Below are 19953 nucleotides of genomic sequence, written 5' to 3'. Positions count from 1 at the left end.
TAGCACTAAAGGAGTGCTCTCTGGTTTCCCGTCAAGAACCTCGTCAGGATGGGACATGTAACGGGAAGTTTTTGTTTTCTCATCAGAAGTCACGTCAAAATGGGATATTTAATGAGAGGATACTGGTTCCTCGTCAAAACGGGACAAGTGACAAGAGCATTTCTCATAGGAAGCTCGTCAGAATGGGACAAGTGTCGAGAGCAAAACTGAAACCTCTATTTTCTCATCAGGAACCCCTTTAGGACAGGACATGTAACAGGACCAAAGTTAGACTCCCTGGTTTCCTGTTAGCTGATGCGTTATGACAGGCTCGTGATGGGTATTTAGATCTACTTTTTTACTCCTTGCATCCTAACGAGGATTAACCCTCGTTATGACGAGAACGGCTCGAAATATCAAATTTTGGCCTTCCCATCCTAATGGAAGAAAATCCCAATTAAAACGGAAATAAGTAAAGCTGCAAATCCATAAATACCTATCTTATTTCTGCACAACTTTTTGAACCTCTCCATTTCCATTTATGCTCCTCTACGCTTTGAGGTTCCCGGTGAAGAAATGGTTGCTTCTATCACTCAAGGAAGTAATACCCTTCACCATTTTGTGTACCAAGTAAGGCTGCCTAAAAAGCTTCATGCTTTCTCGCCTACTTGGGATTTTGGTTTTTGCTATTTTCAAGCCACACCATACACATTACTCAACTACAAAGAAGTCTACCGAATGATCTGTAAGGAGATGCGCTGCATAAAGGTAGTCATGATGGAGAAAAGCTGGGATGCTTGTTGCTCTTACAAGGCTAGAGGTCCTATAGGAAGAGAGTATTGTCTGGTCTATAACTGTGAAACTTCATATAGTGATTTCTTGGGTTTGGCTGCTCTGGAGCAGTTTTTCCCTTGAGGTGCTCAAAGGGTTTTTCACTTTGTTAACAAAATCTTGTGTTGTGGTTGTGTGAATGTTCTTTATTTGTGTGTTGGTTTGTTTTTAAGCATAGCGTTTTATTTTCCTTATATAAATCGCTTATGCATTTGATTTGGGGGTAGAACACGATCGTCGTTGTTCTTTCATATTCAATCTAATATATGAGATAGGTGCTCTCAAGGATATTATTATAATCTTTCATGACAAAAATCGTAACCACATGCTATATTTTGCTAGACATTTGGCTCCATCAAAGACGTTAATTATTGTATCCCCTTCAAATGCAACGGGAATTGTTGCGGTTTAAGGTGCGTATTGATATTATTCTGACTTCCTTAATTTCTTCTGGTTGAATATATATTTGTTGCATTTTCGCTATACAATTTATACCTTGGTTATTGTAGGAGATTGAAAAAATTATGCTGCTTCCATACTTGCGTGAGAAGAATTTGAAAGGCCAAATCCCTAAGGATATATTTATAGAGACACATAGAAAATTACAAAGAGATGGTGAAATGTGGATGGACACATTAAACTATTGCATGCTTATGGCAACATTGATTGCCACTGTAGTTTTTGCTACCGCCTTCACTATACCAGGTGGAAACCAACAAGAAAATGACACTCCTATCTTTTTGGAAAGTAACTGGTTTATAGTATTCTTTATATCAGATGCATTCACATTGTTATCCTCTTCAAGTTCGATATTAATTTTCTTGTCAATTCTTACATCTCATTGAAGAAGATTTTCTAAAATCGTTACCTTAAAGGTTGGTGTTTAGTGAAGAAATTCAAAATGAAATAGAAAATGAAATAAATTGTAGAATAATAATAATAAAAAGTCACAAAAGATTTTACGTGATAAAGCCTAAAAGGCTACATTATGCTCTTATTATTTTATTGATATTACAATACAAATGCTCATATTTATAGGAGAATTGAAGTAGATAAGTATGGTAATCAAATCTGATTAATTTGATTACCATGAAACCTAATTACAATCACTCTTATACAAGATAAATAACATACAGTATTAATTTAATATATTTCCTTTCAATGTAGGAAATATATTATCTAACATTTGGACTCACTGCGCTCTTCATCTCCATAGTAGGCATGTTAGCCGCATTTAGTGCAACTTGCATTTTGGTCTATAAGAACAAAATGTTGAGGATTCTGATTATTATAATTACTTCGACTGCTTTCCCAATTATTTTGTTTGTTCTACTACATTATGATCTTTGGTTGGGTATAATCCACTCAACATACTGGTCTAGATTTCTTTTTCAGCTACGTAAACATGGGCTTTTCTAGAAAAGAGAAGACGTCAACCACAACAATTGATCAGTAGATCGAAAAGGAAGGCCAAGGAAGGGGTTTAGCAAACGTCAAGACTAATCAATTTAATCTTCATTAGAATTATTCTTATTTGTGTGAGAAATATAATTTCATGCTGCATTTTTTATTTTAAAGCCATGATTGGGTTTTGATTGAAGTCAAGCTACAATTTAATAAGGAATTACATTTGTCGAATAATGTACTATACCTCTCATTTGACCTTCCTTTCAAACATATGTAACCTTTTATTTGGATAAAAGATTATTGTTTTTATTTATGATATTGTATTTACTGAGCAAGATGTTTCAACTTGAATTTTAAATGACCTTTGTGAAAAAGTTTTAAAATTGATATAATCATGCATGTATATCTATGTTTTTTGTTTGAGAACTTTTTACAATAGAAGGTATTTATCTTTAACAAGAAGGTATTTATTGAAAATTGCGTTTTTTGTTTAACAAGAAATACATTTTCAATAGAACGCATTTTTGTTTAAGTATTGGAAAAAAACTCTTTAACAAGAATGTATTTATCTTTAAAGAGTTTTTTATTTGAGAAATTTTTATATAGTTGGCCTCATTTCAACTCACAGTTGGCTTCCATTTATGGCCCATAATTGACCTTATTTTTGCCCCACAATTGCGGTTGTTTATGCCATTTATTGGCCAGCTTCAATCACCGCCATTGGCCACCACTAATTCCATTGGGTTTCGATCATAATATTCAACTTCGATCCATCTACACTCTAGATGAAGTTGGACCAATTTTAACAACGGGGCACATTACTGTTTGCTACCAGACAACCTGAAGGCCGTTCCCCCCATCAATTTGTAGGAAGGTGTTAAGGATAAAATCTCATGCTCCTATTACTAATTCATCTGTTGCTCTTGCCAACCGTTTCTCAGTTTTAACCCCAGATCACCAGCTACCTACTCCGGTGCTCTCGTTTTGGATTATGACCCTTTTGTCATTTCTTCTCAAAAATCCACTATTCCTTTCATTAAATACGATAAAACATCAGCTTATGTCATTCTTCCTCATTCTGAGCATTTATTTCATATTGAGATAAATCATTCTCACATCAAATCTCCTACTCAAATTGCTGCTTCCTACTTTCCTTCCCAGTTTCATTGGATCCCCGAGCATCCTCTGAAAACTCTTTCATACTACACTAATACCTTGCTCCAGACAAAGTCTGTTCATTTCACTCCCATCTACAATAAAACTGAACTCAAAAAACTACTTTATCACATTGTCTATTTTAATAGAATCATTCCTGAAAAAGAATGGGGGGAACATCCCTCTAACCCAAAAAAATTGGAAGATTTCCCAACCCCGTTTTGCTATTATGATTATATTGATGCCTGGTCCAAATTTATGCTTTATCAAAACCCCAAGTTTGACCACTCTTGGTTCATAAACTTTGATAAAGAATTTGGAGGAGGCATCCTCCCTCTCTGGTTCTCCAGATGATGGATGAAGTTTGGTCTTATTCCTGATATCCTCCCACTAAAACTCGTTGAGACTTTCAAATCATTCAAGAATCTTTACAATACTGATGAACATGGGGCCAAATTTCCCCGCATTCTACACTTTGTCAAAAAGTTCAAAATTCTTTGGATCATAAAATGTCAATATGTCATTCTTGATGACAAGCTAGATTGACATTGGTATGTAAAATGGTGGGATAATTACCCACGGGTTGATAATATCGTTGAGAATGTCAAAAATCTAGCCCATTTGCCAAAGATTCAAGTCCCTCCAATTCCCAATCAATTAACCATTGGCAATCCTGCCAAGCTGATAACTCCTAGTACTTTCCTTTCCCCTCCTAAAGAGGCCGCTACCCCCGCTACTTCTTCCCACTACAAAAAAAACAAGGTTTAGTAACGCTTGGAATATAGGCGTTTTAATAAAACATCTCCTTATAGGGACGTTTTATTGTGTAAACGACACAAAATAAAATTAGCAACGCCTGCGCAAAAAAACGTCCCCTTAATTCGGGACATTCCAATAGGATATGCCCCAATTTAGTTAATTAAGTGTGCTTGGCTAGCAAGCGCCCTTAATTCAAGACGCTTGCTATCTAGGCGCCCTTAGTTAGGAGCGCCTGCCAGCTAGGCGCCCCTAATTAAGTGCACCAGGCTGGCAAGCGCTCCTAATTAAAGGCACCTGGCTGGCAAGCGCCCTTAATTCGGGACGCCTACTATCCAGTTGCCCTTAATTAGGGGTGACTGTTAGTTAGACGCTCTTAATTAAGTGTGCCTGGCTGGCAAACGCCCCTAATTAAGGGCGGTTCGCTGGGAAGCGCCCTTAATTCGGGACGCCTGCTATCCAGGCGCCCTTAATTAGGGGCGCCTGCCAGCTAGGCGCCCCTAATTAAGTGCGCCTGGATGGCAAGCGCTCCTAATTAAGGGGGCTTGGCTGGCAAGTGCCCTTAATTTGGGACGCCTACTATCCACGTGCCCTTAATTAGGGGCGCCTGCCAGCTAGGCACACTTAATTAAATGCGCCTAGCTGGCAGGCACCCCTAATTAAGGGCGCCTGGCTGGCAAGCGCCCTTAATTAAGTGCGCTTGGCTGGCAAGTGCCCATAATTAAGGGCGCCTGGCTTGCAAGCGCCCTTAATTAAGTGCGCTTGGCTGGCAAGCGCTCTTAATTAAGTGAGTTTGGCTGGCAAACGCCCCTAATTAAGGGCACCTGGCGTGCAAGCGCTCTTACTTCGGGACGCCTGCTATCCAAGCACCCTTAATTAGGGGCGCTTGCCATTTAGGTGCCCTTAATTAGGGGCGCCTACCAGCTAGGCGCCCTTAATTAAGAGCACATGGCTGGCAGGCGCCCCTAATTAAGGACGCTTGCCATCTAGGCGTCCTTAATTAGGGGCGCCTGCCAGCTAGGCGCCCTTAATTAGGGGCGCCTGCCAGCTAGGCGCCCTTAATTAAGGGTGCCTACAAGAATTAAATTATTATTGTGGCCTATCCCGATAATTTCTGAATTAGTATTATTTTTGTTTTTATATCACATAGTTTAATTTTTAATCTAGACAACCACATTAACTGATTTTGCATTTATATATTTTTTAGTTTAAGTCTCTTTTAAATGTTTTTTAATTTTTAGTATTTACTTTTTATTTTTATAAATAAATTTATAAGTGTTTTTTAATTTTAATATATTTATATTTTTTGTTTTTACGAGCGGGAACTTAATTTTCTTTTTGATTCCTCAGCTCCCGCTCTAAGACTTAATTTCTCCCTCAATATATATTTTCCCTAACCTCTCCCCGTGCGGCCCGCCTGTCCCCCCTCTCTGCATCAGGAGATATATATATATATATATATATATATATATATATATATATATATATATATATATATATATATATATATATATATTAGATCCCTAGCCTCTCCCCTCTCCCTCAATATATATTGATCCATATCTCTCTCTACGGCGCTAGTCGCCCCTCTCTCAATCTCGATTTTCCTATCTCTCTCTTCGGCGCCTAGTGACCCACACGTTTGGCCAACCCACCGGCCATCTTCTCCAGTCGAAACCGGCCTGCCTCTCTCTATGTTCCTGTACTAGTGAGTCTCTCTCTGTCTCTGTCTCTATTTTTCTTTGTATCTGCTGTCTCTTTAAGTTGTCGATTTGGGATTCTAATAGTCAGATTTTTTATGTATTATGATTTTTATGAGAATTAGGAATTTTAAATTCAACAAAGTTTTCTCTACTTTTAGGGTGTAGTTGGTTTGTTGAATGCAACAATCACAATTTTGAAGAATCTCCGTGGTTGTCCTGGAGTGTTCTTTCAAATTAAATTCAGTTTTGATTTCACTGTGCAGTTCGTTCATATTAACATTTAGTATTGAATTATTATTGCAGAATTAAGTGGATCGGAATACCTCTTTTCTTTTTTTTAAAAAAAAAAATTTATTGTTTTTCCTTATCCTTTATTGTCATGTTCCTTTGTTTTTCCTCTTTATTGGTAGTGCCAGAATAGTCCACTTTACTATCCAAAATTACTCGTCGAGATTGGTGCCATTTTTTTTAATTTTAATTGCCTTATGTAAGTTCTTTGGAAAAGTTGTATATATACCATTGTGGAAGAAACATGATGAGCTTCTGGAGTCCGGAATATACCTTAATTAGGGTAGCGCTTGCCAGCCAAGCATCGTTAATTAAGGGCGCCTAGCTGGCAGGCGCCCCTAATTAATGGCGCTTGCTATCCAGGCGCACTTAATTAAGGGCGCCTGGATAGCAGACGCATCAAAATTATTTTTAGTTATATAGGAGAATTAGCTGCTCAAACATTAAGTTATATAAAAATAACTTAAACACAATAAATGATAAAAGAGAAAGGAAGAACAACATAAAATTTGAAATTCTAATGTTGGCTTATATTTTATCCTTTATCTTTTATCCTTTAATGTTGGCTTATATAACTTAAACACAATAAAAATTATTTTATTGCTGTATAAATGATAAAAGATAAAGGAAGAACAACATAAAATTTGAAATTCTAATGTTGGCTTATCTTTCATCCTTTATCTTTTATCCTTTAATGTTGGCTTATATAATTTAAACACAATAAAAATTATTTTATGCTGTTCTTCTTTTATCTTTTATCCTTTTATAGGGGAACTAGCTGCTCAAACACAATTCATTACTGTTGACTTAAGAACATATATATGATTGCATAATATACATTTGCATCTATTTATATATAGGTGAGAATGAATTAACAAATGAAGATGAGGATGCAGCTGATGCAGAAGGCGACCATTGTGGATCATCACAAAGTATGTGTAGATCTTCATATCTTAGTCAATTGTAATATAATCTAATTATATATAGGTTTGAACTTTCAAAATAGTTAGATATAAGTTTGTAATTTAATATATATATTTTTTTTGGTTTTATCATTTGCAGGTAATCGTTAAGTGACGTAAGTATACTTGACCTGTTAGGTTGAGTACGTATTTGACACCAAATGCTAAGCGAACTCGTTGATATATTTTATTTCATATGTAATAAACAATTTTTGTGAACTCTTTTAAGAGGTGGTACACTTTGTGTTTATGATATCGTTTTGGATATTTTATTTTATATGTATGGTATAATTTTTGTTAACTCTTTAAGATGTGGTACGTACACTTTGTGTTTATGATATCATCATTTTGGATTTAATTGTCTTATGAGATATGAGATTGTATATATGGATTAGATATGTATTGTGAGATATATATGTATAAGATTGTATGAGATTGATGAATGGAGAAAATAATTATGGATTAATCCAATATTTATGGAGAAAATACGCAATACAATATTGTATTGCATATTGTATATAAGAAGAAAATAAAAAAATATATATGGATTGCATGGGAAAAATATTTTCTCTAAATATTAATTATTGGAGGCGCTTCGCAGCGTAGAAGTGCTTCCATATAGAAATAGGGGCCCTTTACACGCAAGCGCCCCCATTTATGAAAGGGGACGCTTGCCCACCTGAGCGCCCCCTTTTTAGAATGAGGGCGCTTCCTAGGTAAGCGCCCCCTTTTTTAGGCAAGCGCCCCCATTTATGAAAGGGGGCGCTTGCCCACCTGAGCGCCCCCTTTTTAGAATGAGGGTGCTTCTTAGGTAAGCGCCCCCTTTTTTAGGCAAGCGCCCCCATTTATGAAAGGGGGCGCTTGCCCACCTGAGCGCCCCCTTTTTAGAATGAGGGTGCTTCCTAGGTAAGCGCCCCCTTTTTTAGGCAAGCGCCCCCATTTATGAAAGGGGGCGCTTGCCCACCTGAACGCCCCCTTTTTAGAATGAGGGTGCTTCCTAGGTAAGCGCCCCCTTTTTTAGGCAAGCGCCCCCATTTATGAAAGGGGACGCTTGCCCACCTGAGCGCGCCCTTTTTTAGGCAAGCGCCCCCATTTATGAAAGGGGGCACTTGCCCACCTGAGCGCCCCCTTTTTAGAATGAGGGTGCTTCCTAGGTAAGCGCCCCCTTTTTTAGGCAAGCGCCCCCATTTAAAAAGGGGTCGCTTCCTAGGCAAGCGACCCCTTTTAAAAAATGGGATGCTTGCCTAGGAAACGCCCTTATTTTAAAAAGGGGGCACTTGCCTAGGAAGCACCCTTATTCTAAAAATGGGGCGCTTAATGGGGCGTTTGATTAGGAAGCGCCCCTTTTTTTAAATGGCGGCGCTTGCTTAGGAAGTGCCCCCATTTAAAAACGGGGGCGCTTGCCTAGGAAGTGGCCCCATTTAAAAAAGGGGGCGCTTGCCTAGGAAGCGCCCCCATTTAAAAAAGGGGGCGCTTGCCTAGGAAGCGCCCCCTTTTAAAAAGGGGGGCGCTTTGTTCCAAACGTCCCCTTTTCGAGGTGTTTTTTCGTAAAAAAACGTCTTAATCTTAAATTCTAGTCGCCATAAAAACCGACATGTCCCAAGTGCCCCTAATCAAGCGTTGCGAAATCAATAGGGACATTTTTTTAGCCAAAAATGCCCCAAAAAACCATGTCACTAAACCTTGTTTTTTTTGTGGTGTCCAGTTCTTCAAAGAAAAAATCTTTTATAAAGAAAAAAGAAAAGAATGATATTTTAAAAGCACTTCTGGAATCTCTCAATGATAATTCTGATGAAGATGAAGAATAAAATTCTTATGTTTTGAAGCTACTTTTAACCCCATGAGAGAATGGTACGAAAATTCCGGTTTCCCTGGCGATAGCCCCGATAACTATTACCCATGAATTTAAGATTTATAATCATTTGTCCTCTATAGTGGCACCATTCATTTGCCCTTCACAGTGGCACCGTTCATTTGCCATTCACAATGGCACTGCTCATTTACCCTTCATAGTGGCACCGCTCACTTGCCCTTCTCAATAGCACCGTTCATTTGCCCGGCCTTCACAGTGGCACCGCTCACTTGCCATTTACAATGGCACCGCTCAACTTGTCTTTTACAAAGGCACCGCTACATTTACCCACCAGCGTACCATTTCTATTCCCGAAGACATTTGTCTATTATCATAGCACAGTTTCTGCTACAGTGCCTGTTGACATTACAATTTTGCCATAGTTCCTGCCAACACTACAGTTCTCTATAGTTTCTACCGACATTACAGTTCTTTACTTTTACTGTTAACTTTCCCAATGTAATTTTTATGTACCCATTGGATTTTGTCTATAAAAAGACGAATCCCCCACATTGTAAGGTAGAAGCTTTCAACCTAAAACACTGAAGTCATTTTGTAGCTATCCTGCCTACTATTTGTAATCCCTTTTGCTCTTGTGTACCTTCACTACTTCTAAACTACGTTTGAATCTGAAAGTACTCTTGTTAATCAAATATTTTTGATATCTTTTCATCATCAATCTGTTCCATATCTCTTTTATACGCTCCAATTTCACGCTTACTTTGGAAATTCTTGTATCATGTTTATTTTAGTTGCAATTACAACTTACATGGATAGTTCTGCTGCTTTATTTTCATTTATTTTCAATTAATTATTTTCATACATTAATTAACCATCATCTCCCCTCCATTGGTATCAGAGCCATAAGAGTCGAGGATCTGTGTTTCCATTGGCTTAAATTTTATACTTTATCTTTAATATATGGTAAAGAAACAATGTGTTTTTTCCTATGCCAAAAGGCAATAGGAAGTTCAGACCAAACTAGATCGATGATCAGAATATTGAAGGCTGTAATCTTAGATTGTAGTAATTTATCAGAAAGTTGCTCAGTAATTCTTTTGTATCTAACTTCTTGTTTCAAAAAGTTTAAATGCTTAGTTTGAGATAATCTTCAAGTGGCTAACATCAATTTCAAATTTAGAAGCAAAATAGGATTTTACTTCAACCCCCACTTAATGGTTGAAACACCAGTTTCATCAACAACGAAAGGATAAAGCATGGCAATAAAGGGAAGACCAAGAATAACTTTTTCAGACATATTTTTAACAAGGACAGCAGACGAATCAAAACAAACATTGTTTTGGCAAACATGGACACTATTTAATTCATATTTGATTTGTAAACGGCTTCCACTGGCATAATTTAATTTTTCAGTGGATTTTTCAAAATATTTACTAGATACTAATCCTTCTTTTATATATATATATACTTTATGAGCTATGAGTTATTAAAATTTTGTTTCTCTTATTCTAATTAAAACAATATTGACATTTTTTTAGGTGTTTTTATCTATATATATACTTTGGGATTATATATATACCTGAGTTTGGCAATAATCAACAAGTTTCAAACTTCAGTAGATTATTGCCAATCTCAAGTATGTTATTTGTTATTGTTTGTTCTTTTTATTCATACATTTTTTTTGTTGATTTGTTAAATTAATAGCTATTGGAATATACTAATAATTTTATTATAATATCATTAGAATATGTGTCATTAGCCATAAATTGTTTAGTGTGATAAGTATTAAAACTAATAGATAAATAAATTTTTCAGGTTTCCAAAAAATCTTAGATTGCATCATGAGCAAGTCAAAACGCATTTTTTTAAGAAAAAGGATGTTGCTTCAAATTCTAAAATGTCTTCGTCGACATCGAATCCCCAAACTTTAACTCTTGAGCACCTTTCTAAGATGCCAAGAATTGAATCTCAAGTATTTAAGTCGATTGACATTTCTATTCTACTACATGATCCAGGGTTACGTCTTCAAGTTAATCCTAAATTTGAAGAGTAGTAATAAGTTTGGATGGACAAAAAAAAGGGGGGGAAAAGTCCACAAACTACCACACAATTGACAATGTCACCCACAAACTACCACACAATTGTGACAATGTCCCCCTAAATTGATTTTTTTTTTTTTCTAACTTTTTTAAATAAAAATTTCTGTTTTAAAAAAAATTAACAATTTTTCGTTTAAGAAAATAAAAATTTTTGTTTTCTAAAACAAAACTAAAAAAAAAAAATGTTTCTTTCAAATAAAAATTTCAATTTTTTTTTTAAAAATATTCGTTTTAAAAAAATATATTCGTTTAAAAAAATTATTTTTTTTAAATTAATAGTTTTCATTATATATATATATATATATATATATATATATATATATATATAAATCATTCTTTTTAATCATTTAAATTTATTATTATTATTATTATTATTTGAATTTATAGGAGTATTTTTATCTTATTGAAAAATATATAGGGTCATTTTTATCTTTTTGTTAACCTTAGGGGAGACATTGACAATATTTTGGTAGTTTGGGGGAATATTGTCACAATTAAAAGTTGAGAGGGGGACATTGTCAATTCTGCGGTAGTTTGAGGGGGGATGTGGACTTTACCAAAAAAAAAAAAAAAAACAACTAAGAATTAAAAGATTAAAAAATAAAATAAAAAATTATTTTATTATTTTAATGTCGCCCCTCCTATACTCAATTCCTAGATCTGTCGTTGCCTGCAGGCCCTTGCCACCCATGGGGTGGTTCTTTCGAACCACCTTTGTTTTTTTTAAAAAAAAAAATTTTAATTTTAAATTTATTTATTTATTTATTTTCAAAATTTTAGGGGTATTTTTGTCTTATTTAAAATTTTATAGGGGTAATTTCATCATTTTTTTTAGCATTGGGGGCACATTGTCATTGTTTTGATAGTTTATGGGGTAAATTGTTGCAATTAATAGTTTGGGAGGAAGATTGTCACTTGAGTGGTAGTTTGAAGGGGTTAAAGAGGATTTTACCCTCTTTTTTAATAAAAGTTATTCATTTAAAAAAAAAAAAAAAAAAAAAAAAAAAAAAACTAGCTAATTTCTTAACTGATTATCCACGCAAAGCTGCCTAAAAGTGAGCTAAAAAAACAAGCATACACAAACTTGGCAAATGTTTTTAATTGATTATTTAGGCAAAGCTGCCTTGAAGTAAACTCGAAGAAAGCATATGCAAACGTAGCATCCAAGAATCATAAAGAGTCTACAGGATTCAAAAAATAAGAAGCAACATAGTAAAAAGTGTAAACGTTACAATGACAAAAGTGTTAATATTAATGGATGTCGGATGCCATTGTTTTTCTTTTCTTTTCTATAAAAAAGAATAAAGATTGTAAAGGGGCTGGTGGGTTTTGTATATATATATTTGTTAGTTGTTCTCAGGGATTGCCATTGTCGTGGTTGGAGCGCATTAGGTGAATGGCGGTTGCAGTTTGTAATTAACGGTAATTAGATTTTTTTTTTATTATTAAATTAATTAAGCTTTTGAGATATCTAATATTGATTTAATATGTTCTAGCGGTTTCAAGTTTAAATCATAATATTAAAGCTCATTCTATTTAACAATATGTACTACATTTGCTTCTCTCTCTCAATACAATTTGTGCATAATAGAAACAAAAATCTTCATTTAGCCCCATATATATCAAAATAAAAATTTACAGCAAATCAAATTTCAACGCTTTTTGAAAGCAACAAAACGTCACAACATATATATTATTTTTCTTAGAAAATAATATCCACATAGGATGAAGAGATCGAACACCGAGAGAAACTGTACCATTTATCTATAGATAATATCATACTGATTAAGTAAGAGTTATTTTATAGGAAAAAACTTTACAAAACCCCTGAATTTTCACTGATTTTGATACTACCTTTTAAAGTTGAAAAGTTCTCAATTAAGAGTGTCAAACTTTCAATTTACTTTGTTTTGCAAAAAAAGATACCATTCAACGAGGATGGTTTCGTTCATGGACGCTTGGAGCTTCATCTACCAACGATTCCTCATCAAAGGGCTCTTAATTATCTACAACCAGATGTATCGAACTTGGAATACAATATGTTCACAAATCAGAGACAAGAATCAGATGCAGACAGATGTCGAGGAGGCAAGCTCAATGGTAGACGTTGAAAGTGAAAGTAATGAGAGTAAGTGCACTCCATCCCTTTCTCCTCTCGAATTAGGCTCCTCTCTAATTTATTTGAACTAGAAAGTAGAGAATATTCAATTAGTTATAATTGAGGAGACAAAAATACATTTTTACTATAACTAATTGGATACTTTTCAGTTCATTTGAGAGGATCCTGTTCCTTCTCTCTATCTCTAGCTCGTCATGATGAGATAGAAATATTCTGCATGGTGTTAATTATGTGAAAATTATCAGGGCAAGAAAGATTGAAATACCTTAAAATATATCTTCCCCTCTATCGAGCTGGCCTAAGACGTGATTGGCAAGCTACTAAAGCCATACTAGAGAAATATCCAGAAGCCGTGGGAGCTCCCATAACAATAGACAATCGAAGAATCCTTCACATTGCAGCTTCAGCACAAGACGTTAGTTTTGTCAAACAAGTGCTGAAATGGATGACTCCGGATGAGTTAGAATTGAAAGACACGGAAGGTAACACAGCATTTTGCTATGCTGCTGTATCAAGGACTCTGAAAATTGCAGAGGAGATGGTGAAAATCAACAATAAATTGCCATTGATCAGAGGTGACAAACAATGTCTACCACTTCTAATGCCATCTTCGATGGAAAATAGAGACATGGTGTTGTATCTATTCTCTGTGACTCCTTTTGAACAATTGACTGCTACTGAACGCATTGATCTCCTCAATGCTACCATTTCCACTAATTTATATGGTATGTATAATGTATGTCGTACTTCTCACTAATTTTTACTCATCATCAACAAATTGAATGTGTTGTTTTGATGATAAACAGATATAGCATTGAAAATTCTACAAAAGGATCCAACATTAGCAATTGCCAAGGACACCGATAGACGTATAGCATTGCAAGTGTTGGCAAAGAAACCCTTTGCAGCACTATCAGTATGGGAAAGATGCTTAAACTTCTGTTAGTTTGCCTCCAACCCCAACTTTTATATATTCCGTGGCCTCCATCCGCACATGAAATATTATGTCATACGATGCAATTAATTATTGTCTTTTATATGCATGTTTTTACAAATCTCAATTATATTTCATCATTTCAATATTATTCATCACTCATTTTTACAAAAGCAGAGCTCACATCATTCAAAAATGTATTTCATGTAAGTTGGAAGCATGCATGTTTGATACGTAAAATAATCATGTCATGAAGAAATGAAACAACAAGTATCCATTTGAGTTTTACTCACCTTAGTAGTGACTTTTCATCAAGTAAAACTTTGAATAAACTTCAACCTCAAAAGAATTGGTGAAATGGTCCATAACCAATCTCTAATCTTAAGCTAAAGAGGGTTCTAAATCCTAAATAGACATTCTGTCTGTTATAGTTTGTATGAACGGTTTAAACATAAAAGGCGGAGGCTATTATATTATTCAACTTATGTTAACCTAATACAGGCATCCTATTATATAGGATTAGGGAAATACCATAAAGACTAAAATACCCCTAAAACCCTAATGACTCAAACCCTAACTCTTCTAACACTCCCCCTCAAGCTGGAGCATATACATCATATGAATCCAGCTTGGAAGATACAAGCAAACGAAAAACAACTAGAAAACATATTCTAACACTCCCCCTCAAGCTGGAACAGCTTGGATCACACAAGTTAATTAAATAAAACTTCAATGCCGGTCGAAAAACTCGTTGGTAACTTGAACAACCATTTGATCGGTTCTCGCCAAAAAACACCAAGGCCGGTCGGATGCAACGATCACTTGATCGGTTCTCGCCGGAGAATCCAAGGCTGGTCGGATACATCGATCTTGGGATTGGTTCTCGCCGAAAAACACCAAGGCCGGTCGGATGCAACGATCACTTGATCGGTTCTCGCCGGAGAATCCAAGGCCGGTCGGATACATCAATCACAAACAACAAACAAACAACAAATTTTCACAAGATTAACCAACAAGATTAGCCGGAAAACATATACCGGAAAAACAAAAAACTTTGCCAGAGCTTCGCTGGACATACGCCGGAACTTCGTTGGGGCTTCAAAACTGGCCGGAAACACATAGAACAGGCCGGAAATACCTAAAAACAGAAGAAAAACACTGAAAAACAGAACAGAAACAGTCACTGCAGGCTCGCCGGACCATTGCCGGACTATCGCCGGAGCTCGCCGGAACTTGCCGGAGAAGACAGAACACTCCGCCTCACTTCAAAAACAGCAACTACAGAATCAATAGAGGGCCACACAGTAACGTTTCAACACCAAAAGCATCAAATCGTCGGAATATATTTTTTTTCCCGATGGCCACTGCAACTTTTCCGGCCACCACAGAACACTCCGGCCACTTCAGACAAGACAGAAAACCACCGCAGAACCATCCGGCCAGCATCACAGAACATCAAAAACAAACAAAATATATATATATATATATATTTTCTCACCGGAAGGAGTTCCGGTCACCATAAAACAAGAACAAAACAGCTCTACGGAACTCTTTGGAGCTCTTTGAAGGTACTGCCCGTGTGGGTTAGCCCACACGAGCAGTGCTGCCACCAAGAAGAAAACTAAACTACCCAAGAATCGAAACAAGCTTTGATACCATGTTATAGTTTGTATGAACGGTTTAAACATAAAAGGCGGAGGCTATTATATTATTCAACTTACGTTAACCTAATACAGGCATCCTATTATATAGGATTAGGGAAATACCATAAAGACTAAAATACCCCTAAAACCCTAATGACTCAAACCCTAACTCTTCTAACACTGTCAAAGTATCAAACATTCATTATTGATGTCGAACAATCGGCATCACTCGCAGAAACCCATCTAAGACCAAATCCTTAACCCAACCTTAATCTAGTAAGATCTGTTGTTGCAACACTATTCCTCAGCACAAATATAGCATTCATAGACATCTAATTAAGTACATCCTTTTTCCTTAAATCCCCAACCCTTCATTAAATCTATCACAAATCCTCAGCATAACCCATAAGTCTACATTTTAAGGTTTTAAAGAGTAACTAATCATGCAAGCTACAAAATATCATAAGCTTACTCATAATGTAAACTACCCCATACTTTAAACAAAACTAGATCCTAGATATAAATTCTAGGAACTCATAACAATAACCCAAAACCTTAATCTACGAGATTAACTCCTAGACAGTAGCTAAAAAGTGGCTTAATTAAAAGACTAAAACATCACTAGACCAACATTTAAGTAAATAGGTTACATTCTTTCAAACATGAAACCCAAAAGAAGAGTGAATTTAAATAGGTTACATTCACTTACATTCCTTCAGTAACTCACTCTAGGGTTTACTGAAGCTAAGGGGTGTCCAAAATGAGGCAAAGAGCAATAAGAGTGAATTTAAAGACTACATGCACACGCCATAGGGCTAAGGTGTTGAATTTTCATTGCATGCAAAGTCATTGACAATTCAGGCTTTCGCATCGAATGTTCGTAGTTAGTATTGTATCGATCGATCGATCTTTCTTCTTGATCATTCAGCCTTTCCTCTCGATCGTTTGGTAGCCAACTTTGATTGTTTGTTTTCCAACTTCGATCATTCACTATCCAACTTCAAATGTTCAGCAAACACAAAAAATCCTTAAAAGTCCAAAACTCCCCATCCTTTCCCTTGGATCCAACTCTAACGTCCTAGAATTTAGTTTAAGGAACTCTTAACCCTAATTAATACTTGGGGTATTACAAAAGTTGTTAAATAAGGTTTAGGTTTTTAAGGATGTTTTGACAACTTTTAATCTAGTTGCCCTATTTACTTCATTAGAATTTAAAAGAAGATTTGTATTTGGGAAAGGGGGTATGTCAAATTCTCCATTTGGAAAATTCCTAAGGGGTGAGCCGATGACTGTCCGTGCAAGGAAGCCAGGAAGGTAAAGTAGACTTTCCAGATTTTGGAGGTTCTAAATGGACCTGCTATTAAAAAAAATATGTGCATCTCACATGTTTAAATGACACATGTCATTTTTATAGATTGTTCGTTGGAAGAACTTACTTTAACCCAGTTTGAAAAAAAAAAAAAAAAAAAAAAAAAAAAAAAAAAAAAACTCTGTCCGTTCTAAAAAAATGTAAGTAAATTTTGTTTTTTTTTTGTTTTTTTTTTTTTAAAATAAAACCTTTGTATATTTTCAAAATTTCAAATATTCTTTTTAAATTATTTAAAGAATCTCAAGCGAGATGTAGAGAATTGAGCTCCTCCCTAGGTACCACGCCAAACCTTCAATCCTTAAACCAAAAGTTATTTTTGAAATAAATTTGGAAAAAATGAATTTTGAGTCTAAGGGTTCTGAAGTTAATATAGACCCTCATAGAAGGGCATGCACACTCTATGCCCAAGAGATGATTGGGCTCACTTAAGGCCCAACCTAATTCTAAAATAGGGGGTTGTTAGATTATACAAAGTAAATATCATAATTATTTATACTTTTTAGTAAATATGTGTTAATCATTATTTATTTAATTATTGTTAAGATTTAATTGTTCAAGTTAACTAGATAAATTGGTTTTTATTTATGACATTATAAAAATTAGGAATAAATGCAAAATTAGTCCTTCAAGCCTAAATTTAGAAGAATATTTTCTTGCGTATTTTTAAACACTTAAAATGTTATGATTATAAAGATAAGAATAATACAATTAAAAATAATAAACATGAAGTTATATTTGTTTGTGTAAGTCGAATCAAGTTTATATGAGCTTGAGTTTATACAAGTTTGATTCGACTCATATCATATAAACAACAATACTAGAACTTGTTGCATTCGATATGGACAAAACTTATCCAAAAGAGTTCACAACTAGCTAGCTAGCTAGAACACAAATTAACCACGTTAAAGCATTTCATTATCTCCATTTTCTTTTATTCAAATTTCAATATTATTTCTTTTTATGGATGTTGCAAGACAGTGAGAGTAATATATAGATATAGATTTAATAATTTTTTACCAAATGATCTTTGAATAGATTATTTTCCTCATCCTAGGGCACAAAGGGGTCTGGAACAAAGCGTTCATGCAGGCGTTAGCCCATCAATTAATTGAAGACCTTTGGAAAAATATTCAAATATTGCCAGATGAGCAATTCTCAAGCCTGGTTGAGAAACATTCCTCTTTTCTTTTTGATGCTGCTGAATTAGGGAGTGTTGAATTTCTAACCATACTTTTACGCTCTCATCCTGATCTCATGTTCAAGTTTGATAAACAGAATCGAAGTTTATTTCACATTTCTGTCTTATATCGACAAGAGAGTGTATTCAAGCTAATATACGAGATCGGCGCTCTCAAGGATTTCATTGTACTCTTTTGTGACAATAATAATAACAATTTGCTACATTTGGCTGGACAATTGGCTCCTTCAAATAGGCTAAATATCGTATCAGGGGCAGCTCTTCAAATGCAACGAGAATTGTTGTGGTTTAAGGTGTGCATTGATGTTATTCCAAATTCGTTAATTTCTTTTGGTTGCACTTTCTCTATATATAAAATTTACACCTTGGTTATTGTAGGAGATTGAAAAGATTATGCCCCCTGCAATATTCTTGCATGCGAAAAATTCAAATGGCCAAACACCTGAGGATATATTTACAGAGACACATAGACATTTACAAAGGGATGGTGAAAATTGGATGAAGGAGACAGCAAACTACTGCATGCTTGTGGCAACATTAATTGCTACTGTGGTTTTTGCTGCAGCCTTCACTGTTCCAGGTGGGAACCATCAAGAAGAAGGCACTCCAATCTTATTGAAAAGTAACTGGTTTATGACATTCTTCATATCAGATGCAATTGCATTGTTATCTTCTTCGACTTCAATATTAATTTTCCTATCAATTCTTACATCTCGTTACAAGGAAGAGGATTTCCTCAAATCATTACCTGCAAGGTTAGTGTTTGGACTCACTGGACTCTTCATCTCCATAGTAGGAATGGTGGTCGCCTTCAGTGCAACTTTCTTCTTGGTCTATAAGTGCAAAACGACAAGTATTCCAATTGCCATAATTGTTTCGGCTGGTGTCCCAATTATTTCATTTGTTCTGCTACATTATGATCTTTGGTTCGATATAATCCGCTCAACATACTGGTCTAGATATCTTTTTCGGCCACGTAAACATAGTCTTTTCTAGAAAATGGAAGATGCCAACCCCAAAAATTGATCAGTCAAAAAGGGAAGCCAATCGAGGAATTTAGCTAAAATCAAGACTTTTCAATTTTTGTCAATCTAAACTTTAATTTAATCTTCATTGGAATTATTCTTGTTTGTTGAATTTTTATTTTTGTAAACTCAATCATGATTGGGTTTTGACTAAAGTCATTAAGTCAATGTACCATTTAAACGTAGTCATTTGTATATGGCAAAGTAGTTTGTAAAGTGTCTATAACAGGCCCGCAGAAAACAAAAAATACCATTTAAAATTGAATTATTCAATATACAAATAAAATTACTTCACTGGGTATGTAATGGAAACATTCGTTTGTAAATGTTGCAAATAAAGGTGTTGATAGACGACACTTGTGGAATAGTTTGTCTTTGGTTAAGGCTACCAATCAATCAGATCCTTGTTTCATAGTGGGAGGTTTTAATGTTGTTTTATGAGCCAAGGAGAAGTGGGGGGCAAGGGAATTTAAATGTGTATAAAGCTGAGTTCAAGGATTGCTTAAGAAAAATTGAAGTTGCAAATTTGAATTTCTTTTGAAATTTTTTTTGTACTTGGTGTAAAATTTAACTTAATTATTTCTTTTGTTTTGTTTAGTGTGGATTTAGTTTTCCTGTATGGATTTAGTTGTCGAGTGTTGAAACATGTTATGGTTCTTTGTAATGTGTTGT

The 19953-nt window shown here is 35.2% G+C and overlaps 1 protein-coding gene and 1 long non-coding RNA gene across 2 annotated transcripts; both read left to right on the top strand.

Annotated features, from left to right (window-relative positions):
- Positions 1 to 5715: 5715 nt before the first annotated feature.
- LOC132177109 (uncharacterized) lies at positions 5716 to 7260 on the top strand. Its single transcript, XR_009439738.2, has 3 exons — positions 5716 to 5836; positions 6980 to 7051; positions 7182 to 7260. It is a non-coding gene; the product is annotated as an uncharacterized LOC132177109 (long non-coding RNA).
- Positions 7261 to 12931: 5671 nt separating this feature from the next.
- On the top strand, positions 12932 to 19252 carry LOC132181886 (uncharacterized). Its single transcript, XM_088516779.1, has 5 exons — positions 12932 to 13121; positions 13358 to 13837; positions 13919 to 14053; positions 18113 to 18549; positions 18635 to 19252. The coding sequence occupies exons 1-5, from the start codon at positions 12932 to 12934 to the stop codon at positions 19250 to 19252; spliced, it is 1860 nt and encodes a 619-aa protein (XP_088372905.1).
- The last annotated feature ends 701 nt before the right edge of the window (positions 19253 to 19953 follow it).

Source organism: Corylus avellana, chromosome 5 (genome assembly GCF_965113065.1).
Source record: "Corylus avellana chromosome 5, dhCorAvel1.hap1.2, whole genome shotgun sequence".
NCBI classification, from domain to species: domain Eukaryota; kingdom Viridiplantae; phylum Streptophyta; class Magnoliopsida; order Fagales; family Betulaceae; genus Corylus; species Corylus avellana.
The sequence above is the reverse complement of the archived record's forward strand: the minus strand, read 5'-3'. Positions and strand labels throughout refer to the sequence as shown.

Bases quoted from the DNA above. Each gene is read 5' to 3' on its own strand.
- LOC132181886 (XM_088516779.1), top strand. From the start codon at position 12,932: ATGGTTTCGTTCATGGACGCTTGGAGCTTCATCTACCAACGATTCCTC. The intron at 13,838-13,918 runs GTATGTATAATG...GATGATAAACAG, and splicing joins CATTTCCACTAATTTATATG to ATATAGCATTGAAAATTCTA. The intron at 14,054-18,112 runs GTTAGTTTGCCT...TCCTCATCCTAG, and splicing joins GGAAAGATGCTTAAACTTCT to GGCACAAAGGGGTCTGGAAC.